Raw genomic sequence first — 25,294 nt, forward strand, 5'->3', positions numbered from 1 at the left:
TGGAATATCATTTTCACAGATTTCAGGGATTGGGGCATAGACATCTTTGGGAGGACACTGAGGCTGCAGAGCAGGGGAGAGATTAGATATTTAACCACAAATATTTATGCAACATTTTCTAAGTTCCAGGCTCTGTTATCAGTGCTAGGTATGGTTGGAATTACATCCACTAACAAAATCTTTTTTACAACAATCTTTTAGTTGCTGTAGAATCTTTTTTACAACAACTAATCAGAAGGAGATATAAGCACCTGTTTATAATTAAACATATGTCCACGCCTGAGAAAACACGCATGCCTGAACATGCACACACACACACCCACGGGAACACGACGGAATGCATTCAGCTCCCTGTAGGGTCTTTCACTGCATTTGCACTGGAACCAGCCCCTGGCAAGTTTGGGGTGCCAAGCAGATGATATTACTAATGTAATTACTAGTTGCCAATAATTACATGTGTGATGATATTGATGTTATGTCATAGTAGAAAATGGTGATTGTAATCATCATTATTCTAATAAATTACATAATGGAAGGATACTATTAGGCCAACAGGTCAATGGGAAAAACAGAAATTGGGACTTGCAATTGAATGACTGACTGGGATGTACACAAGAAACCAAAAATGTGTGGGTGGGAAGGTGGATGTAGCAGCTATCAACCTTGACCGTGAAGCCTGACTGAAGGAGGATTTTGACACAAAGAGGTGTTGCCCAGAGTTTCTGAAAAAGGCAAGACACTGGCAGACAGACTGTTCTGCAATCAGGGGTAGCTGATAAGATACCGGACATTCCAGTTAGAGCAGACCTATCTGGTCCAAACTGTACCCTTAAATCCTTGGAGTGTACTCATTGCCACGGCCTTAAGCCCTCCATGTATTTTGCGGGAGAGAGACAGACAGACACAGAAAGACCCTGAGAGACACTGAGTTGTTGTGAGGAGAAGGTGGGCAGCCTCCAGTACCCCCAGCCGCAGTTTCTAATGCTAGGACAACTTCTGACCCTGTGCCCTACTCCTTACTACACCTCATAGAGGGAAACTGCTAAGCAGTGGTCAGGACATCTCAGTGCTACTGGGTTGGCCAGAAAGTCCATTTAGTTTTTTTCCATAAAATAAAAGGCATTTTCACCAACAACTTTATTGATTTGGATAGTTTGAGCATGTTGGCTATCTCCCACATGGTAGAACGTTGATTTTTCTCAATGTCTTGATTTGGTCGCTATCAACTTGAACTGGTCTACCTCTCCGTGGAGCATTGTCCAGTGAGAAATCTCCAGCATGAAACTTTGCAAACACACTTTTGATCAGTCACAGCACCTTCTCCATATGCTGCATAAATCTTTTAGTGTGTGTTTCAACTGTGTTTTTACTTTTTTGAAATAATAAAGCATAATATGCTGAAAATGTTGTGTGCTTTCTTCCATCTTCAGTATGAAAAGGGCTACACAAAAATTCACCCATTTGTGTTTTTTTTACATGCACACTGATATGACAGCTGTCACAGTACAACCTAACAAAACTGTATGAAATGAAGTTAAAAACAACTGAGCACTACTAGAGCTATTTTATGGAAAAAAACAAATAAACTTTTTAGCCAACCCAATGCATTTAACAGTGGGCAGGGGCACTGTTGGGTTGAAAAGCCAGGAGATCACATGTGATTCTGGCTTCCATGTTCCGCTTCTCTGCAGCTGAGTGTCTGCTGATCTGAGTGGCCACGCTGTTAACTTCCTCTCGCCTGCCTTGTAGCTCCTCGAACAAGCCAACCCCAGCATCCACCTTTCTCTCTGCCCTCTCTCTTCCATGAACTGGCAGCAAAAACCCCTGATTCCCAGAAGGCCCAGACGTCCTGCTCTCTCTCTCTTGATGATTGCATTTGCTGTACCTTGGAACTCTTTAGGGGAAGAAGCCACGTATTTAGTAAGGAACATCTACGAGTGAGATTTTGGCTTACAGGAGGCTAAGAGGTGGTGCTGCTTTGGTCTGGAGCCCAAATGGAGGGATTTAGGGCAGCTTTGGCGGAGAGCCCTGCACTGGGGATGGTGGGCCTAGGCCAGCTACCCTTATTGGTGTTTCAATTCCCATATGCAATTCCTCCTTGTGTTTTCAGCCACCTTAGAAACCTGGAACAGGGATGGTGGTGAGTGTCAAGGTAGGAATAGAGCATTCCTGAGTCCTCTAGCAAGTTATCATCAAAATTCCACTGTAATCCCTAACAGATGATTAATTTTTAGAAGGAAATTGTGTCATCAACAAATTCCTTTTTTTAAAAATCAGCATTCTGCTCTGGCTGCTGTAGCTCAGTGGATTGAGCATGAGCCTGCAAACCAGAGTATTGCAGTTCGATTCCCAGTCAGGGCATATGCCTGGGTTGCAGGCCAGTTCCCAGCAGGGGGCGCATGAGAGGCAACCATACATTGATATTTCTCTCCTCTCCTTCCCTTTCCCTCTAAAAATAAATAAATAAAATCTAAGAAAAAAAATCAGCATTCTGCATGTACTATGATTTTCTTCATGTATCTTTCTTAGACTCTATAGAGTCTAAAAGTGTCATTAAAAAGACGAACAGCAGTAATAATGTTTTAAAAGTTAAAAATATAGAAGGTCTATAAGGTCCTGTATGTTTAGACTCGGATGACCTCCGTGACATCACCTCCCACCATCTCCTTGCACTGCACTTCCGACTCACTCTGCTGTTGCCTTGCTGGCCTCCTTTCCATTGTGAGACAAGTTCCAGCTGCCAGTACCCCAGCCTCTAAGTGCTTCCTGGAACCAGCAGCATGGCCAGCTCCCTCTTGCTACTCATACTTCTCTGCTCCTTGGCACCCCCAGAGGCACCTCCTGGCAAAGCAGCTACTGTACTCAATGCCCCATGTCCTTGTTTAATCTTCCCCCACAGTCCTCATCCCTATCTGACATAAATACTTGGTATCCCTCGCAATCAAATACTTGATTGTCCATCTTTTTTGCTAGAATGGAAGCACCAGGAGACAAGGATTCTGTTTCATTCACAGCTCTATCCCAGCACCTAAACCCAAGGTGCACAGTAATATTGAATGAATGATGTCTACTCTGCAGATGTCAAAGGTGAAGCCCAGGGAGGCCGAATGACTTTGCCCAAAATGACACCTTGGTAATTATGTCAGCTTGGACCCAAACCCAGGCTGACACCCTTCACTTTCCAACAGGTAGCTAATTTGAGGTGACTCGTGTTCCAGTGTGCGGAGATGGGTCAGCTGAAGGGCGACCTGGCTGCCTCTGGCTTCACTTGTGCCTGTGGCTGCCCTCATTTTCACACCTTCCCAGGTCTTGTCCACGTCAGTTTGCGACGTCTGTCAGCGAAGCCCGTGGACTTCTGGGCCCCTGCCCCTCCTTCACCGCTGTGCCTCTTCCAACTGCCTCGCTGCTGGCAAACACTTGGCAGGCGGCCCAAGGCCTGCAGTCAGCAAGAACTGCTTCCTGTAGACTTCCCGGCACAGGCTGTGCTTCTAGCTCCGAGGGCCTGGTGGGCTCAGTGACTTTCCTGGCTGGCATCTCGAGACGGAGGTCTTTTCCAGCTGTTCGGACTCACCTCCCAGACAAAAGAGGCTTTGAGAGTCTGCAGACTCGCTCAGGGGCCTGTTCTTGCTCAGGGGCCACACCTGGCATCTCAGGGAAGACCCGGGCCCTTGGGTCAGGCTGTGCTGCCCAGAAGAACTGCCCACTCCCCATGCAGAGCACAGGCAACTGAGAGCAGATGCAAAGATACCTCCTGCTCATCAGAAATCATAATATTCCTCTGCATGTGTGTGCACCCATGTAAGCAAATAGCAGGCAGAGCAGTGAGAAAGATATAAAAGCACGTCAAAAATAAATATAAAAACACAGAAAAAAAATAAAAGGTTAAAACTCACATTCCTAAATGTTCCAGTAAAGGAATATCCAAAATTAGGCAGTCACCACATTATTTTTTTAAAAAATCAACAGCAATCATTTGCAGTTTACAAAGTGTTTGGCATAACATAGTGGTTTTTAGAATCTGACCACATGAGTTTAAGTCTGAGCTCCACCCCTTACTTGCTGTACAACTTGGACAAGTTAGCCCGTCTGTGTCTCAGTCCTCACTTAATGCAGCTAAGAATGGTGTCTTCTTCCTAGGGTGGCTGTGAGCATTAAGTGAATTAATCAATTTAAAAGCCCTTAGCAAGGTGCAAAGTAAAAATAAGTGTGTAACCAATTTTAGCAATGTAAGAAGTCAGGGAGTCAGGTTTGAGAAAAGTCACTAGTCAATGCATCATTCTGATTTTTAAGGAATATCTTAATAGACAATTTTGTTCTCCAAAGCATAAACGTACATTTTTTAGGGGTCATGGTGGGGCTCTGGTGACTGGCAGCAGGAGGACCCAGGCATGGCCTGGTTCTGTCCTAACAATCACTCCTTCCTGCTCGGGTGCCCAAGACGGCTGTACCTACAGAAACCACAACACCTGAGAATCGAAGTGAAACCTCCTTTCCCTTTCCTCAGAGGGGACTGCAAGGGTGGGAGGGCACTTTATAATGTCCTGAGAAGGGTGTTTACGGAAGGAGAGGAGGAAGGGAGGACATGGAGGAGAGGAAGAAGGAGGAGGAGGAAGCAGGAAGAGAAAAAAGGGGGGAGAGGATGGGGTGGGAGGAAGAGGGGGCAGGAGGAGGAGACATTAAGGGGGACAGAGCGGTGGGACAACCATAGCCTCATCTCTCATCATCCCTAGAGCTTTTATAAGGTTGCAAGACCTAGAAACAATTTTGCTACGGACAACAATTTTTGCTACCTGTGACGGATCAGGCACGTGTTCAGAGGTTTTAAAGCCACAGCTTAGCTACACAGGAAGGAATGACAGTGACCGTCCCCTTGCAATCTACTTCTCATTGCCGAGCTGGCTTCCACATGTTTCAACGTCATTCTGCTGCGTGTTCAGAAAACTGTGCTTCTAGGATTAAGCAAGCAAGTGTGAAAGTCTCCCCACGTGTCTCCAGATGGACCCTGGATTCAGCTGGACATCGGGATGTGGAAGCCAAGTCCACTGTGTAGCAGCTAAATGTGAAGGTGACGGGGGCTGGCTGTCCAGGAGGAGGAGCTGCTTAGGGTGAGCAGAGGTGAGAGATGTAGCCGGCAGGACCCTGCTGAGCCTGCTGGGGGGAGATAATGAAAAAGCTTCTGTAGGCCTGAGGTCATTTAATTTCTGCAGATATTTTTTCCAAATTGAAAATTGGATGTTATAATGTGATGGCAGGAACATCTTATCCATCAAAGCTCTGAGAAATTAAAATGCTCTATCCTGACTTAACATACTTTTGTTTGTGGGCTTTTTTTTTTTCATTTTAAAGGTTCAAAATCATTTTCAGGGTTGTTGGGATGAAAAAGAGCACCCCGCTTTCCTTGTCAATCCACAGCCCCCCATAGCATGGACCTTTTCTTACAGAACTGCCTCCCAGCTGTCTCCCCGTGTCCTACCTTCCCTCCACTTACTCCAGTCTGCACCCCTGAGGGCAGCCCTGCACCCCCAGATGAGGACTTGCCACTTGCTCCTGCTGGGGCCTCTGGAAACACCACGGCCAGGCTTGGACTCCAGACGGGGAGGCCCGCTGTTTATGGCAGTTCTGGCCTGGCACTGGCTACTTAGGAAAGACCAGCAAGGTCAGTACTCAGTGTGCCGAATGCTGTGAAGGAAAATGAAGAGGAGAAGTGAGAGTCTGGCTGATGAGTGTGCATGGTGTGCTGCCCTTACAGGGAGAGTGGCCAAGCATCTCTGAGGAGGTGACATTTGTGCAAAGACCTGAACACAGCGAGGCCATGGGCCATGCGAATATCTGGGGGGAGGGGGTTCCAGGCAAAGAGAACAGCAAGAGCAAAGGCCCTGAGGCAGGGTGTTCTCTTTTGAGTTTTTCAAAATTTGTCTTCATTGTGATAAAATGCACACGACATAAAACTTAGCATTTTAAGCATTTTATACGTTCAATTTGGTGCATTAAGTACATTCACATCGTTGTGTAACCAACACCACCATCCATCTCCAGAATTTTTTCATGATTCGCCCCCAAAACTTTGTGCCCACGAAACATGAACTCCCCCATTCCCTCCAGCCTCTGTAAATACCATTCTGTTTCTGTCTCTATCAATTTGACTACTCTAGGGGCCTCATACAAGCCGAGTCTTACAATGTATTCATGAACACTCGGGTTGCTTCTACCTTTTGGCTTTGTGAGTAATGCTGTTATGAACCTAGATTTCCAAACATCTGTTTGGGTCCCTCCTTTCAATTCTTTTGTGTACACGTATATCCAAAAATGGAACTCTTGGGTCATACAGTAATTCTACGTTTAACTTTTTGGGGAATCCCGTACTGTTTTCCACAGTGGTTGCACGATTTTACATTCCTACCCACAATGCTTACGGGTTCCAATTTCTTTATTTTCTTACCAACACTTGTTTTTGTCACCTGGTTTTCAGGAACAGTGACAAAGCCAGTGTGGCTGGATCAGAGTAGCCAAGAAAGACCAGGGCAGGAAGACGGCCAGAGAAGTCTGACCGTGAAGAACCTATAGTCATGGGAAGGACTTTGGCTATGACTCGGGGTGAGATGGGGAGCCCTTGGAAAGATGTGGGCTGTGGAGGACCCTAATCTCGTTTATAATAAGGAAGGTAAGCCTAATGCTTCCAGCTCCAGAAGCATGAGGCCTCCAGGGCTAGCACAATCCCCCATTCTCCCAAGCTGCCAAAGGGTTAAGTAAATGCAAACATGGGTAAATGCGGTGAAAGGAGATATTTCCTTCCCTGGCTGACACACCTGATGCAGGAAGCAGACTCGTGCTCCTTGAGAATGAAAGGCCTGGCCAGACTGGTGCTTCGAGAAGAAAATGAACGTTGCCTGGACACAGGGCGGCTTAGCACTTCCCATGTTAGTTTCTGAGAGCTACTGAACAGCCGAAGGCCCCATCTGTTTGCAATCTTGTTAAAAGGGCCTCGTGTGCTGGCGCCTATTTAAAATAATGCACACATGGAGTTTCTAAAATGAAGAAGAAAAAAGGCCCATGCTTCCCCTGCCGGCACAGCTTACGTGTTTATTTTGGAGCAGGCTTTGGGAGTTCTGAGACAAGACATAGCTAATTTCTCTTCCCGAGGTTGATTTGCAAGTCCCCATAGGTTTTTGCTCCAAGCATTTAAAGCAGCTTGGTATGAACTGGTCACCCGTTCAAAAGTCCACTGTGAAATGTCTCCAAATTAAGGCTGGGCTCAGGAAAAGGGGGAGCCCAAAGGCAACTTTCCTCATTGCAAATAGGCTGTTTTCCCGATTCCTTTTTTTCAGGAGGGGCTCGTGTTTCTAAAGGCCAAATTTCTCTTCGTAAATGCTCGTTTTCTTCCCAACAGGCCACAGCAGTTCTACAACAGCATGACCGAGAGAGGGCTCAGAGCCAGCCTGAACCTAATCCCCAGATGGGGACCACAGGGGTGGTGGTGTCAGGGAAAAAGAACCCCCTGTGGCCATGCATTCGCAGGTCCCAAAACAAAGGCAAGAGAGTCTCTCTGTCCACATGCTGGGGAGCAGGCAGGCCAGCAAGCTGCTGAGCCAAGGCCATTCTCGACTCAAACAATGGCGCTTGCACGTCCAGTGCCACAGAGAGCTGTAATGGGTCATTTCTGACCTTGCAGACTTAGAGAAAACACCTCATCAAGGTAGAACCACACACACGGCCCCGCCAGAAATGGCCCTACACGTCTGGGGGCTTCATGAATACCTTCCCCTAAACCCAGGGCAGGGGGACTGCAAAGGAAACAAGAGACAGGACAAGCGTGTCGGTGGTGGCCCAACAGTGACAGCTTATGTCTTTCTCTGCACCTTCAGTCCTGCTTTGACTCTAAGGTCCCAGTGGACACTGTTTTCACCTGGGAGTAGCAACGCCCACTGGCGGGGATGGCAACAGTTATCCCAGTGGAAATAACAGTCACAGAAGCAGCGGTTGTAGTCTTTGGAGAAGTAGAAACACAAGTAGTGATCCTATTAGGAGCATGACTAGGGGTAACAGAACTAGACGTGGTAGCTGTATGAACACCATTGGTAGTTCCACCGGCAACCTACTAATTATAGTGTAGCATATTTATAATTGAATATCATAAATTATATCCATCTCAGAATTACAATTTACAATAGTTTTCTGAGGCACTTACTATGCGCCAAGCACTGTTCTAAGGACTTTGCCATGTGTTAACTCCATTAATTCTGACAGTGACCCCATAAGGTTAGTCCTATCACTATTATGGCCTCTTTACAGCTGGGACTACTGAGGTGTGATGAGACTGAACATATTTTCCCAAGGTCATGGGGCTGGGAGGTCGCAGCCCAGGAGTCCAAATACAAGCACTGGCTCCAGGGTCCCTACTTTTAACTACTCAGCTGCGCTGCCCCAAACCGCAGCGGAACGTTAGACAAGGGACGCAGCAGGACAGAAGCGGCGGTAGGAGGACTTCCGCGGGCAGTCTGAGGGAGGCCTTGGACACGTTTTTCGGAGGCTGAAATGATTCGGAGTCTTCTAGCTATGCGTCAAACTGAACGGTCATTTTTAGTTCTAAATGTGCATGGCTATTGGGTTCTATACAATATTTAGTTGGAAACAAGAGTCCTGTTTTGTAAGACTTAAAAAGCAGCCATGTGGTGACGCACCGGAGTGAGACAGGTGTATGTATCGCTGTCTTACTTTCTAATTTCTAACGCTCTGACACCTCAGGGCCTGTCGACCCTGGAGGGACTGCCTCTCACAGAGCCGGCTGATTCCTAGAGACAGGGAGCAACCCCACAAAGAGGACCTTTCAAATGCAAGCCAGCAACCCAGAACCTATGCTCCCTCGTGGGGCTCCCACTCTCCAGGCCACACCCCCTACCCTATCCCCTCAGGGTCAGACACCAGCCAACTAGGAACAGCTGGGGTCCCACACCCACAGCCTGCGGACATGACTCAAATCAGCCAATCCTAACCACAATAAAGGCTCTTGCCCACATTTACCCCCGGCTCCCTCTGCCTCCTGACTGGCCACGGTGCTTCCCCGAGTGGCCCCCCAGCATGGCCTGCCATGCCTCCTGCTTTTAATGGGGCTCTAAACACAATAAACTTCCTCATGACAGTTGTATCCATGTCTGCATGTCTTACCCTACTTGACTAAAACAAACGGTGGGTACCTTTACAACAACAGGCTTGGTCCAGCTGTTTGGGATTTCAGCTCTGGGCCGCAGCTGGGCTCCTGGGCACAGAGCCAGGGGCACGCTTCCTGGTGTGGGGTGTGGGGCAAGGGTCACTGAGCATGGGGTAAAGTAGACCCACATTTCGACTCCATTCTTGGAACTTCCTAGAAGTCGGGGAAATGGCAGGAACTCCGGACTCAGTGTCTTTGTAAGAATGAGGTAGAGAGTCCCTGTTCCTGTCCTTGTCCCAAGGCTACAGGGACGACTCAAAGGAGTATGGAGGTGAAGATGCTTCAGAGTGATCTGTTAACTCACATTGTCATAAGCTAGATGACCCTCTTCTCCTGTCTGTACGGTACCAGGGCATCCCTGCACCAAAGGTCTTGGAGTGGTGTCAGTCTAGAGCAGCGTCTCTCCACCTTGGCACACTGACATTCTGAGCCAGCTATGGAGTTATGGAGTCTGGTTATGGAGTCTGTCTTGTGTATCATGGGATCCTAGCAGCATCCCTGGCCTCTTCCCATAGAGCCAGTAGCATCCCCTTGCTGTGACAGCTGAAAATGTCCCCAGGCATTGCTAAATGTCCCCTGGGGGGCAAAACTGCCCCAGGTGCAAATTACTGCTATAAAAAAGGGATGAGTTATTCTATCTATCTATCTATCTATCTACCTACCTACCTACCTACCTATCTTCCAATATGCTCTTCAGTTTGCAAGCCCCGATACCCCTGTGCAACACCAGGCCTCTGAGAAGTACAACTGGAAGACAGTTGCTTTGGTAGACTGCTCCTGGTTGGAGGTTGCCAGAAGAGAATTCAGAGCTCTGCTGTTGGTGGGTCTTATTCCCCTGATATATTTACCAACTGAGCTCATCTGCCCAAGATCCAACCACCTTCTTCATAATTTAGCATCCTTTTTAAGTAGGCGTGTATCAAACCCACAGAAAATGAGAACTGAAAGTTCCTTTGGGGTCACCGAGTGGGGTTCATCTTGTGCCAGCTCGGGTTGCTGTGTGCAGAATAAGGAGGCTGCCTGGAGCATGGCTGGGAAGCAGGCCTTCGTTGGGCAATGGTGTCTGTTGTGGCTGGGGGAGGGCTAGTAGGTAGAAAAGGCTTCTATAAATGAGTCAGCCTAGATCCAGGGTCCTCTCTGAATTAATGAAGATGGACCAAATTCTTCCAATGTGATGAATGTAGCAATAGTGCCATTACTACCTCCATTTAGCAAATAACAAAACTAAAGCTTAAAACACTGAGTCCCCTGCCCGCAATCCCACAGGTAATAAGAGGCAGAGCCAGGGTCTGATCCCATGTTCTTCTGATCTAAGACATAGCTCTGTCCATCACACCAAAATGTCTCAAAATATCTCTTCTTTCTTCTGAGGCAACGGAATATTTTCCTCCACACAAATAAAACACTACAGAGTAGTAACAAAAATCAGTGAGAACAAACTGATTTATTTTCAGAAAATAATACGGATGGATGGTTGGAAGAACAGACAGATGTTCACAGAAATAACAGTTTTGGAAACGGAGATGCAGACCCTGGGGGGAAAGCCACTCTAAACACGCGACCATCTAGATGAAGCATTTGCTCCTCCAAAGCCTTTTGCGGGACCGCGGAGCAGGGAGAGGAAAGAGAGGTGGTGAGAAAGCCAGGCGAGTGCCTGGATGGAAACGGCCGGGGGGCTGCCTAAAGGCTTTGGCCGTCATCCCATAGACATCCAGGAGCCTGGACGGGGAGAGCAAAGGGAGCCGGAGAGAGACCAAGGCAGCTGTACAAGAATAAGCAAATTAAGACAAGTGCTCGAATCTTGGTTCTGTCCATTGAATGTAGAGTTTGGGCTCCTGGCACTTGGCACCAGCCAGGGGAGGTTCAACCCCTCTGTTTCCCCTGCTTTTCCGGGCAGCGGAGAGGTGGGCTGCCGGTCTCTTCCCTGTCCGGGCAGAACGCAGGCCCCAAGTTGGGGTGGGTGGGGGGTCATCTGGTACAGTTCCATCTTCCACAGGCGGAGCAGCCACCCATGAGCCCCTGAGGGGAGCCTCAGGGCTGTTGCTCAGGGAGAAAGAAAGATTCCAGGGGCCCAGATAAAGGGAGGTCAGAAAGCTCAGGTGGGCTGCTCCTGGGTTCCGGAAAAAAAATCGATCAAAAAACTGCTTTAGGCCAGAGGAAGAAAACTTTTTTCCCAGGTCTGGCTGGGCAACAAGTGAATGGAGGGGAAAATTATGAGCTTTGGAACCAGGAAGACATAGGGCCAACCACAATTCTGTCACCAACTGCGTAAGTATAGCTCTTACCTCTTCCGGCCTCGGCTTCCTCATCTGGATAATAATGAGACACCTCAGGAGCTGCTGAAGGACTGGCCACAGCAATTTGTGAGAAATATCAGGGTGATGAGGAGCGTGTAGCTAATCTTCAGTAGTTAATCTTCCTTCCTTTAACATGTACTCAGGACCCCCCAAATGGACCCTTGATGCCCCAGAATAAGGCTCAGTTCAGCTTCCTGTCTGGCACTGTCCTCTTATCATTGCCAAGTTCTTCCTCTGAGAATACCCAAAGCTGGACCTGGCAAGCAGAGGATGGGGTGGGGCATAGTTTGGCTCTACTATAACCAGCAGCATGACCTTGGGCAAGAAAGTACACCACGATGAGCCCCAGTCCTACGGCATGGTGAGAGGCATTCACATCTCAGCTCTGCCACTTGTGAGCTGTGTGGCTTCGGGTAAGACACTTCACCTCTCTGAGCCTCAGTTGCCTCAGTAGTTACCTGGTGGGGTTGTGGTAAGGATTCAGTGAATTTATACAGTTGAACCTCACACAGTGGCTGGCACCTTGTGCTCACACAATGTTAATGTTCAACATTGTTTTACCTGCCTTATAAGTGCTACTTCTTTACCTAAACCAAAGTGTCAGAAGGTGCTTTATCCGTGTTTTTTACTGTGAAAAAGAATCTGGGTGGGTCTGTCTACTGGGAAGTTCTTGTAGGAGATCCAATATTTTCTCTGTAGCTTATTCATTTTGCCCTACTTCAAGTAAGTTTGATAAATATTGAGTAGAGATTATGTATCTGGGTACTTGGATCATCTACTATGTACCCGAATAAATGCCCAGTGCTGGTCCACCTACTGCATGCTACTATAATACTGTGTATCTGTCTTTCACAGATCCTAGTGTAGTTTGTACCCATGTGTATGTGTGTGCCAGAGAGAGAGACCACGTGATTAACATCCGTCTCTCCCATTAGCCTTTAAGCTCTATCTGGTCAGGACTGTCTCTGTTTTTAATCACTGCCATAGCCCAAGCACCTAATACAGAGTAGGCACGGACTAAATATTTGTAGAATGAATCAAGATACTGTCCATGTTCCCTATGAGCCCAGGGTCTACAGGGAGTGACAGGCAGGTGGATCGTAACCCCAAGGTGATCTGGTAAGTGTAACGGTAGAAATACGCATGAAGTTTGTGGTTGCATGGATGAGAGGCACCTGGCCCTGCCTGGACGGAAGGAGGGGGTGGAGGAAAACGACATACGCCTGAGCTAAACTTTGAACAAAGTTAATGGCCAACTGTGGAAAAGGGTGTTCCAGGAGGAGAGACCCGACATAAGTGAAGGCATGGAGGTCTGCATATGGACAGGATTAGGACAGGTGGGGAACCACAGCAGTTTGCTGAGTGGTTCTGAGTAGACAATGGAGAGGACGAGGTAGAAACGGAGGCGAGGGCCAGCTCACAGAGTCCCTTGTGGGCCAAGCTTAAGTCCCATGGAACCAACCTAACGTATAAGCCAGCCTTGTACATGTGAGAAAAAAAATGACCAAGTCCCCAGATCTCATTTCTGCAAGTTACACCTTCCTAAGTAAAATAAAATCTGGAGTTATGACTCAGAATTCCTACTCTTCCACTTGTACCCATGTGGCTTTGGGTAAGCCGTATAACCTCTCTTAGCCTTAGTTTTCTCATCTGGAGGATGGGGGAACTTATAGTACCTACCGTTCATTAGGTGGGGGTGAGGATTAAGTGCATTAATCCATCGGAAGTGCTGAGCATGTGCCCGGCACTTAGCAAGTGTCTGCTTAGGGACTTGCTATCACTATCAACCCCTTCCGAGCCCAGGCTGCACAGCTGTCATCCACAGGACAATGCCACCCTAGAAAATTCTCTCATGTCACCCTCTAAGTTCCCTGAGAGAAGTGGTTTAAGACGGGCTCAGCTTAGGCAGACTTCTAAAGTAAGCAGTGCCTTAGAAAAGCTCACGTACAGATAGACACTGTAGGTCATATACACTCATTCTCAGATATCAGCCTCCCTCTCTTTCCCAGGGAAACGCAGCCAGACTGGGTCTGATCCAAAAGGAGCCATTTCAAAGCACAGTCCCGCTGCTGTGTCCAGTTTCGGCCCCACTCCCCACCTCAGGAGATCCTGGTCAGGGTGGGCTGGGAGATTCCTTAGACAATCTAATAGATTAGTTTCCAGTTTAGCATAACAGCCAGACAGATTTTCTTGGTGAAGTCATCCAAGTCAATTAAAAGGCATTTTTCCCTGCTGTGAGTTCAGAAGTCCCTTTGGTTCATTCCAGCTTTCTGGGATGTTTCATAATAGGTTCCACCCTGGGTTAATTAATAACCCTGGATTCCTACTGAAATGCAAAGGCTGAAACCCTGTGTGTAAGCACATCTGGGCTGGGCTGCTGGCAGGGCTGGGACGGACTGCGGGGCTCCGCTCATCAGGGGTGGGCCAGGTCCCAGATGGTGGGGATGAGAGCAGAGCTGGCAGCAAACGTAAAGAATGGCCACGCAAAGGCTGAAAGGCAGAGCGGGAGAAGTGGTATGAGGAGGTCAGGAGTGGGCAGAGGAGGGAGATCACACGCAGTCAAAGGAATCACAAGGCTGGGAGCAAGGTGAAGTGAGGGATGTGACCTGCATCAGGGCCAGTGGCCAGGATTCAGGTGCTCCATAAGATGTGGTTGACAGTGGCTTGCTTTTACATGATGGCAGCCAAACACACCATGTGGGTCTGGTTCACTCCTACCCGTTAAGGAAAGTGGGTCAGCACTTCTCAAATACAAGTGACAGAGACGAGAATGAAGCGTAAAGGGCCAAGAACACAGCAGCAAGAACATACGTGCGTTCACTTAGCAGTTATGAAGGCTCTTCCCTGAACCTCGTTTCCAAGCATAATATGCAAGCATGAGTTGCCTTTTCACCCAATCCAGAGCTGAGTTCCTCAGCCTCCAATCTCCTGCTGCCATTCCTACCTGGTCCATTTTCTAAAACCACTATCAGCATGTACATCTTAAAAATGAAAATATTATCACATGACTCTGTGGCTTACAAAGTGAAATAAGCATGTCCCCCCTGCCTCTGGGACACGAGTTCTAGCTGCATGCCTTGCTCCATAATGCCCAGGTTGAGCAGACTGTTCTCTGCTTTTCCAGCACCATCTCCCACCACCCCTTCTCACACACCGGATACTCCGGTCACTTTCCCCACAGGTAACAGGCTGAGATTTAAAACACACTCTTTGGCTGAGAGGTCCGATGTGCAAATCTGCCCCTTTCTCGGCCTGACACAGCTGGCTCTCTCCCCCCACCTACCCATTTAGCATCAGCTTCTCTGTGAAGCCTTTCCTAAGAACATTCTACAACAAGGGTGATGATCCCTCTTCTGTGCTCCACTATTCTTTGGACACATCTCTATGACAGGCCCCCCCACAGTGGATCACAGTGACCACTCAATGTCTCTCCATCCACCCAAGGAGAACACTTCAAAGGTGGGGGACTGTGTCATTAAGGCCAAGTACATAGCAGGTGCTCAAAAAGTGTTTCTGGAATGAAGAAGCAGGTTGAGATAAGTTTTGTTTTCTTTTACTGCACATTCAAGAAGTTAAAGAGCTTACTGAGTTTTTCTTTAGAATTTCCACTTCATTTCCACTGGCGTCTCATTTACCTGATACTAATGGGGGTGGGGCAGAGGCGGACGAAGTGGGGCGGCAGTTAGAAAGGGTGGATGACCCAGCATCATAGACAGAGGCTAAGGAACCACGAGCTGGACTTTCTGGGGCAAGAAGATGGACTTGCTTTCACGCCCAGCGCTCCTTTCTTCTCACTGCAGATTCAGGTGCTAGCAGGTGGCACAGCCACACCAGGGAGGATGGCCCCAGGGGACCACCCGACGGCCAAAGCAGCCCCCTTGCACTCAGAGTCAGCAAGGCTCATCCAACCATGGTCTCGTATCCCCCACAAACTGGCCCTGCTGTTCAGTGCCCTCCTCTGGCTATCAGCTGTTGCTCACACTCCATCCTAGACCAGTCTCCTCCCCAAAGAAGAAAGCCTCTTGCAGGTAAATGAGGAAAACAAGGACTTCATGACCAGAGCACTAGATTCATTTATTTGCTGTTAAAACCACCAGAAGGGACTAATGCCTTCTTCAAAGAGGAAGACAAAAGGCAACATTGGCAGGTGGGGGAATGTAGCGGGAAAAATAATGCCATGGGAGACGGGAGCCTGGGTACTCCACACTTGGGACTCCAACAGTAATCTGATGTTTGCCAGGTCTAGTCACTTCCCCTCTCTGAGCCTCTGAGCTTGTTAAACAAGGAGGTTGGATTAGATCAGCGGTCCCCAAGCTTTTTGGCACCAGGGTCCGGTTTCGTGGAAGACAATTTTTCCACGGACCAAGGTGGGGGATATGGTTTCGGGATGATTCAAGTGCGTTACATTGAAGCTCACCCCCCAACCCCACCCTGCTGTGTGGCCCCTTCCTAACAGGTACGGACCAGTACCAGTCCATAGACGGAAGGCTGGGGACTCCTGGATTAGATAACCTTCAAGGCCCTGTTCTGGCTCCATCTTTCTGTGACTGTACCATATCATCTGTTCACTCACACTGAACACCTTGACCGGAACCTGCACTGTCTGTTAGCATAGAAAAGTTAGAAGTTTACACCAAGTGCCAATGACCGTTATATGTCAATGGGAAATATGACTGGACATGTGTTAGTAAAAAATACATATTAAAATTCACCATGAACTTTTGATATTTCTTATCTTCTCAACTATACAGCAAATTTCTTTAGAATGTGGATTATATCTTTTTCATTTCTGAATAACCCCAGAGACTGACACCCAGAAACTACTTAAGGTGTGTTGAAGAATGTGAAGGTTATCTTAAAAATAGCTATAACATTTATAGTGCACATTCTAAATTCTAGTATCTGTGTTGAGTGTTTTAAATGTGGTATTTTCTTTCAATCTCATAATATTATAGGTATTATTATTATTACTATTATTGGGTTGGCCAAAAGTCTGTTATGTTTTTTCTGTAAAATGAAAGATGTATTTTTCATTTTCACCAATAACTTAATTGATTTGTATATTTTGAGTACGTCAGCTATTTCCCGCTATTGGCTTCCAGTGGGTAGAGGCCCAGGGTGCTGCTAAACATCTTCCAATGCATAACAGAGCCCCACAACAAAGAATGATTTGGCTAAAATGTCAGTAGTACCAAGAAACTTCGCAAACCACTTTTGACATTTGTGATCAGTCACAGCACCTTCTCCACACGCTGCACAAATCTTTTGCGTGTGTTTCGGTTGCATTTTTACCTTTCTTGAAATAGTAAAGCCCAATATGCCAAAATGTTGTGTATTTTCTTCCATCTTCAATATGAAAATGGCTTCACAAAAATTCACCAATTTTGATGTTTTTTTTTAAATGCACACTGATATGACAACTGTCACAATACAACCTAAGAAAATTGTTTTGAACGAAGTCAAAGACAACTAAGCACTACTAGAGCCATTGTACAGAAAAAACAAATGGACTTTTTAGCCAACCCAATACTATTATTAGGTTAATTTTACATATGAGGAAACTGAGGCACAGAGAAGTAAAATTACTCAGTAAGTGGCAGAGCCAAGATTCAAACCCCAGTGGTCCGGCTCCAGAGTCTGAGCTATTCCACTATTCATGTAATCTGAGGACATACAGCTACACCTAAAGACAAACAGTGACTATTTACCCTCGGGGAAACAGAACAAACAGCATTGTTAACAGAGGGGCTAGCAGCAGTGTGCCAGAAGCATTAAATCTGGAGTAAGAGCCATTCAGAGGAGCCTTGTGCTAAAAGAACATCTTGTCAGAATTTGTAATTTTTCAGTAGATCAAAAGAGCAGAGTGAGCTACAAGAAGACAGTGGAACCGCAGATTCAAGCAACCTAAGGAAGAGGGAAGAAGCAAAAGCTCGATATAGACAAATTCAAGGCCAACATACACACATGGATGGGTCTACTCAGTTACGAACCAGACACCTGGAATCAGCTGAACCTGGGTTCCAGTTCCAGCTCCCCTCCATCTTACTTGCTGTGGGGCCCTGCCTGGGCAATTTATTTAAGCTCTCTGAGCCTCAGTTTCCACCACAACAGGCATACTGTGTGCGTTAATTGAGTTCATGCATGAGAATCACTTGACACAGCACCTAGCATACAGTACGTGTTCAATAAAAGCTCCCTAACCACCACCATTACTATTGTTTCTCTACTTCTCTATTGTCTACTTGAAGTAGTGAGCCTAAAAATAGGTCCAAGATGGTGACAAACCCCCATTAATCAACGCCATGGTTGAGAGAAACACTTGTTCCTCCAATGAGTTATGTTTCAGCTAATCCACCCTAGTGGCCCACCTGCTTTTTTTTATTCCCCCAGCTGGTTCTTAGATTTGAAAAGAAAAAGGCTTCCATGGAGACCTGCACGCTTTTAAAAATAATACAAAACAGAACGTCTGAGGTCAGGGTAAGCCAAGCCAAACAAATAAATCTTGCAGGATTGTGTTAACAAAACAAGGCTTAGTGGATCAGAGCGGGTAGAATTCTGTCGGACTCAGCCCTGCAGAGAAACACCAGGCTCTGGTGAATTTCAAACACAAGGAGGTCACGTAGAAAGATCGAGTTATGGAGCACTTCAGAGTTCAGCATCAGTGCTTGGGCTGCATCCAGGAGAGCGTTCTGCACAGGACGGACTCCAGAACCACGGGTCACGGAGAGTCCTAGAGCTCTAGATCAGAAGACTCTTATAGATCATCTACACAACCTCAACGGAGGTAATCTGGCAAAGTCTACCAGAATTACAAATGTCCTCAGAGGCAGACTCAGAGAAGGACATTAGGGAGTGCTCTGGGGAACAGGGAGGAAGCAGAGGGAGAGGTCGGGCTGTGCTGCCAGCTCTGGAGGCCTCTGCCTACTCGAGAAAAAGCTCTGATGCTCGATGGCCATTCACAACTGTCCCAAACTGAGGTCAAGGGGCTAGGTCTCTGTACCCTGTGCCAGCCAGTCATTGAACATAGCTTCCCCCAGGACAGAGTTGTGACCTCGGGCAAGGCAGCTCTCCTCACCGGAGTGAGCCACTTCTGAAAGTGGGCTGCCCACAGAGGGCTGCCTTCTACGGGGAATCCTGCAGCTGGGGGAAAGCTCTTCTTCATTCCTCAAGGTGCGTGACAATGCTCACCACGTGCAATACTTGCGGAACCAGTTGCTGTATTTCTAGGAGAGATGCTTATGGTGGTTCAGCCCACAAGCAGATAAAACCTGGGTCCAAATCCCTCCTCCGTCACTCATTTCCAGAAGCGTGTTTAACCTTTCTGAGTCTCAGTTTTTTCACTTGCCAGGTGGGGAGAGTCACAGTACCCACCTCAAAGAGGCTGAAATTAAGAGCATGTACACACGGTGATCTCTCCAATGCATTTGGTTTTTGTTCTTGATGTCTGCAACAATGGCAGAAAAATGTAGTAGATAAGAGGGGGGCTCTGAAGTCAGACTGCCTGGGCTTATAAAAAGGCTTCTGCCAGTTGTGTCGGCAACCTTGGGAGACCCGCTTATTTCCTCTGAGCCTCAGTTTCTGCAGCATGGAGGCAGTGCCAGTGCCCACGACAACAATAAAAACTGCTAAGTCTTATTTTGTAAGTACAGTCAAACCTGGGCTCTCGAACATTTCCCATCGCGAACAGGTCGATTCGCAACCAAGTTGTTCACTGAAAAAATGTCTCAGTCGTCGAACAAAACTTTGGTTTGGGACCTGCCAACACTTCATGCTGATACAGTGGAACTTGGGTTCTCAAACTTCACTTGTTCAATTTGGAATGGAAGAGGTAGAAAAAGAGGGAATGAAAGACATTCCTATTTCACTAATCAAGGAAGTACTTGAGAAATGGGGAGAAATGCAAAGGTTTATTGAGAAATATCACCCTGACAAAGAAGTAGCAAACCGTGTGATAAGCTTGTTCAATGACAATGCAGTATTTCACTTCCAGCAAGTGTTAAAATGCAGGCAAAACAAACATCACTGGACAGGTTTTTAGTAAGGCAGAGGCCCAGTGAGCTCAAGGCAAGTTCTAGTGGAGCAAAAGAGATAAAAGAGAGAAAGAACCTCATAAGAACGAGCTACCTGTTGTGTTTATGGAAGGCAACCCCCCTTCCAAACAATAACACCCATCCATTCCTCCTCTTCATATTCAGGCATCAAGAGCTCTCAATACTAAAGGTAAGTTCAAGTGTGTACATAAATTTTCATTTTTTACCATACATTTTATTTCCATTTTGTTAAATTTTCATTTGCACTTCATGTCCTTTTTGTTGTTAAAGTATTTATAGATTAAACAGTACATTAGACAGGTATTGTATATAAGAAATGTTAACACAGGAAATCATTTGGGGGTCTGAAACAGATTAATTTAATTTACATTATTTCTAATGAAAAAAATGATTCTGTTTTCAAAGAAATCGCTGCTTGAACAGCCTTCTAGAATGAATCAAGTTCAAGAACTGAGGTTCCACTGTACTCAACAGATGATGGCTATTACTATTTTTCAACCACTCACTCAGGGGGTGGATATTGGCAAAGAGTGAGACTGGGTCCCATCAGAAACTTCTCTTTTTCTGGACTACCTAACCCCAGATCCTCACAATGACCTTGCGCAGAGATGACCGTCCTCTCGCTCCAATCACTCTCTTCGGAAGGCATTCCAGGTTGCTATCACCCCTTACGGTGTGACACTCAGCTGGGTCTCTCACTAGAGTCTGACCAGCACAGTGTGTGAGTGTGTGCATGCATGTGGGTGTGTACCATCACCTTCCTGTGTTCTAAATGCTGTCCTCTGATTATGCAACCTGAAGTAGCACCACATTTGGGGGGATTAACAACCACAACCCTAGATTATTAAGCACTTAATCTGTGTGTCAGAAACTATGCTAAGCATAGTATGTATACTAACTCATTGAATCTACATGATAACTCTAGGGGTTAGAAATTACATATTTTTACAGATTTTATTTATTTATTAAAAATGATCATTCTCATTTTGTAGAAAAGAAAACAGAAGCTTAGAGATGTTATACACATAAGTGGAAGGTCAACACAGCTAAAACATGGTGGAGCTCAGATTCTATCTCTAGTTATCTTACTCTGGAGCCACAATCTTAACTGTAAATAGAGTCTACACCACACTACCTCCTACAAATATTACGAATTTACTTAACTCAGATCTTAGCTCTTTTTCTTTATATCATTTTAACAAACTAAGGCTTCCCAATCCTGCTCCTCTTCAGCTAAATTTTTAAACAGTACCTTATAGCATAACCTCATCCAATTTGATTGCATCAAATCTAATCCAGTATATTCTCTCTCCCATTCAGCTTCAAGTCGTCGGCAAACGTACTTTGGTAAATTGCTGCTAAGGAGGAGGAGTGGAGCAATGCCAAGGTAGAGCTCTTTGGCAAGTCGTTAGACAAGTTTCTCTCAAGGTGTATTTCTATCAAGCAGTCATTTCCTAGTGGGGGTAATGTTTGACCTGTTACCATTCCACCAAACTGAATGAACATCCGACCTCCATTTCTCTATCTTATTGATGACTATTTCTTGAAAATATTACATAGTGTTTAGGGTCAGTATCTACAGCTAAGAGTCATTAATTCGTTCCAAGAAAGGTTGCCCCAGGAAGAATTGTGGATGGATATAAGAAAAATATATATATGATGGTCTTGAGTGTTAAAAATATGTAAGGGGAAAAATGCCCACTTTTGCTTCCAGGAGGCATTTAAGTTGAGGAAATATATAGTTTGAGGGCAAAAGATGAACAGAACTCCAACCAACAGCCTTCCCTGGGATTAACACACATCTATCCAACCTCGTCTTAACCCAGGATCTCACAAGGACGAGGTTCAAAGGGAACCACTGTCATTCATGCAGAGGAGGATTCGCAGAAGGACTTCTGCCTCCCTCTCCATGTGCTGGAACAAGGCCCTGTCGCTCCTGATGCTTTGGCACCTGTAGTAACACCTGGGGAAAGACTGACCATGGTAATTGCAGCCCTTTTTATTGGAGAAGAATGAAACCCAAGGCCTGTCTCACTAGCCCTGGTCCACTAGTCATGCAGAACTGTGAGCCTACTTGATATTAATCCATTCATCAACCTCATCACTAGTCCCACAGAGGAGGGACTTGTACCCTTGGCCTCAAATATAAACAGAGGGGAGCTGGACATGCCAAGCACCCTGGCCAGAACCTCTCACACCCTACTAGGACACCGCTGTGAGGCCCCGCAGAGCCAGCAGGGCATTCTGGGTAATGGAATGCAACACTACGCAGTTCCCCCACTGGCCTCCTCAGGGTGTCTTGATTTCTGGCTCTGCAAGAGCTGAGGCAAGCAGTTTTTAAAATGGGGGGGAAAAGGGTGGAGAGAAGGGGCGGAGGCTTTCTCTAGGCCAACCACAACTAACTCATTCACTCTGTCCAGCAAAACCCAGACAGTGCAATTATCTGGTTAATTTGGCCTTTAGTTGGGAGACAGACTTCCAAAATGTGAGGCCAGCTCAGACTAAACAGTGGCTTCCATCCTGAGACTTCTCCCAAGCGCTAGAGGATGCATATGAGATTCCTGGGGGTTGCTTATGTGACCCACCCATTGATCCAGATGGGAAAAAGACAAACAATTCAGACTCTAAAATGGGGTTTAGGAAGGCATGTCTTCCAAGGAAAAAATGTCCAGATTATCTGCTAATTGGTCTCCTAGCTAATTTGTCTGCTGGCTTCCAAGGAGGGGAATGGCTGGAAGTCAGGAAAACTATGTTTTCCAGTGTGACTATAGCCCTCACAGGCTGGCCGAGTGTCCCCAGAGCCCCAGGGTGAGTTATTCTTAGGGCAATTCCCTTGGATGTTCCTGCTCATAGGTGTTGAGTTAGGCCCGTGCCAGGAGGCACCGACATAGAAGGGTAAAATTAAAACATGCCTCTGGGGTTTTCACAAATGGAATGAGGCAAGGCCAACTAAGCTGACATAACTAAGCTGACAGCGGAGCACTTACCAGATGGTTTACGGAAAACTCAGATTTTTGAAGGGAGATGAGAGAGCAGTGATTTATCTCCCCTGGAAACTGACAAACAGCCTGGAATCTGTGGAATCTATAAGTTATTATTCAGCAAATACTGGCTTCAGTTCTAGTGCGTGCCAGGCCCTGTGCTACACAGAGTGAGAGCCAAACAGCAATGGCCCCGACCCTCGTGCACATAATCCCACATCCAGATACGTGGTGGAAAACTCAGGTAACGGCCAGGAATGTAGAGCCGGGGCTACCGGTTGAGATTGGGGTGAGGACTCAGAGAAGGCATCTTTGAGAAGGAATTTGAAAGTTAATGCTTTGAAGAATCCAATTTGCCTTTTAAGAACGATCCCTCTGGCTTTAGTACAAAGTATAAACTGGAAGTGGGTGGAAAGATGGAGCTGGAGGCTGTTGACTAGGAAGATTACGGATGAGAGTGGATGATGCTGGTTCAACCAAGGATCCAGGCAATGAGGATGCAGAGAAGTGGACAGACCAAGAAGGTTTGCTATATGGAGTCAACAGGATCCGGTAATGGAATGGGGGGACGGCGCGTGGCAGAAGGAGAGGGAGGAATCCAGAAGACTGTGGGGTTTCCGGCTAAGGTGGAAGGGAGCTGGTGGCATTCTTCACTGAGAGAGGAAACTTGAGACCAGGAATAGGTTGGGGTCAGGGGGACATGATGTGTCCTGTTTTGGAGGCAACCGACCTGGACTCTCCACCATTCCATACCCCGTGCTTCCGGCCTCTTTACCTTGGCTCGCACCGCTTCCATCTCACAGACTCTTCGTGTTGCCTCCACTTGCTGACAGCACATCCATCCTTCAAGGTCCACTTCAAACACCACCCTCGCCTTGAAGCCATTTGGTTCCCTCAATTACTGTGGCCTCCACTGCCCATAGTGGTGAGTTTGGACCTCTCTCTCCTGGATTCCACCTGTGTGGAGGTTCTGTGAAGACTTACCTTGCCTGCTTTTCTAGACCACAGGCTTTTTGGGACAGAGCCTCGGCGTCTACATCCTCGTTCCCCATGTTAACTAGCCAGCATACAAGATGTGTGACAAATATTTGTTAAGTGAACAAAAATACCCTGCTCTTCGCCATGGAAGGAAAACCAGTAGACATTGGACAGACTTGAAAGCCACAGGGTCACATTGAAATGCAAGCTGTAGGTGTTTTAAAACGAAGCCAACTCAAATTTGATGCTCAGAAAGGCTTTCTGTTCCTCCAACACAGCAAACTCAAAGAGCGCTGAAAAAGTCCACCCTTCTACTTTTTTATTGCACTTTTCTCAGTTCATCGTATAGCAGGGACCTTCCCTATCTTATTAATTGTTTGTCTTTGATAATGATGATGATGATGATAAAAGGGTAACATTTACTAGGTGTTGGTGTGTGCCAGGCACTAAGTATTTTTCACACACTAACTCAGATGATCCTCACAACTACCCCATTGGGCTGATGCTATCACCACCCAATTGTACATGAAGAAAATGAGCTGCAGAGAGCTCTAGTATTACTCCACCAAAGTCCTGGTTAGTTGAGATTCGAACCTAGAATCTGGCTCCAGAGCCCATGCTCTGACATGCTAAAGCCAAGCCCTGGGGAGGTCTCCAACAAGCACTCACTGAATGAACGGGAGGAGCCCTGGATCTGGAACCATATGCTGCCCCTGACTTCCTAGGTAGCCTCAGGCAAGTCATGTTTCTCTCCCTCTTAAAATGAGGGAACTAGACGTTGATATTAATGCTAATAATCAGAGCCAATATTCACCATTCTAATCTCCTTTGAAGTTCTAAATAATTTAATCCCAATAGTAATACAAAACAATAATACAAGAGAAGGATGATACAAAGAGATTAAGCCTCCTGCCCAACACCCAGAAAATGAGGGAGCCAGGATTCAGACCCACCATGCTCTCAGCCCAGGTAGTTCCACACATGGGGCACCATGGCAGGCATGTGGGGAGGTGGAGTGACGGAGCAGATGGCCTTTGGGGCTCCCCACACCCACTTCCATCAGAGAAGCTCTACTTGTCTCTGTTCTGTAGAGTGAGCTCCTACATGAGATCACCTTTGAAGGAAGGTTCTGCTGCTCACACAAAAAGATGGAAAACCATTGGACTAAATCGTTCTGGAATTTAATGAGACTCCCAATACAAGCCAGAATTTTTTCTGGTAATCTTGGCTCATTATAACCACATAGATCGGGGATCAAGGTTGCTCCTAGGAATGGCGCCGGCTGTAGAAAAGGCTAGGGCGATAGGCTGAAGACTCTGCTCCACCTACCTGCTCCACTCGGATCTCCATCTCTCCATTTGCCTTCTTTCCATGGAAATACTTGGCCCTGTGAAGGGAAGGAAGAAATCCCTGAGTACGGATGCAGACTGCTTTTCTCTTTTCCCCCTTCTCCCAAAGATCTCATTACCCCCCTGAGGTGCGTATCCAGACCCATCCTCTACCAAATCGCTCTCGCCTCCCACTGTGGCCACTTCATTCCATCACTATTTATACGGCATTGTGTGGGAGAAGGGGAAGAGCCCCGGGTGGGAGGATGGGAGACTCAGGCTCTCGTTCCGCCGAGTTGCTTGACCTTCCTGAGTCTGTTTTATCCTCTCTGAAAGGATGAAATTCATACCTGCATTATATATATAATTTTAAGGATGAAATGAGATAAAGGACCCAGCCATAAATAAATAGCGCAGAATTATTTTATTGAGTTACACCTCATAAACTCCAGAA

At 46.7% G+C, this 25,294-nt stretch overlaps 1 protein-coding gene across 1 annotated transcript in view; it reads right to left on the reverse strand.

The window, feature by feature from the left end:
• SYN3 (synapsin III) overlaps nucleotides 1–25,294 on the reverse strand; it is a 372,954-nt gene that overhangs the window by 330,012 nt on the left and 17,648 nt on the right. The window contains exon 2 of the mRNA XM_037068439.1: nucleotides 24,842–24,899. Within this exon, the coding sequence (XP_036924334.1) occupies nucleotides 24,842–24,899 (58 nt within the window). The remainder of the gene's footprint in view (nucleotides 1–24,841; nucleotides 24,900–25,294) is intronic.

This window comes from Sturnira hondurensis, unplaced genomic scaffold (genome assembly GCF_014824575.4).
Source record: "Sturnira hondurensis isolate 20B ecotype Veracruz unplaced genomic scaffold, ASM1482457v3 Scaffold0017436, whole genome shotgun sequence".
Taxonomy (NCBI): Eukaryota; Metazoa; Chordata; class Mammalia; order Chiroptera; family Phyllostomidae; genus Sturnira; species Sturnira hondurensis.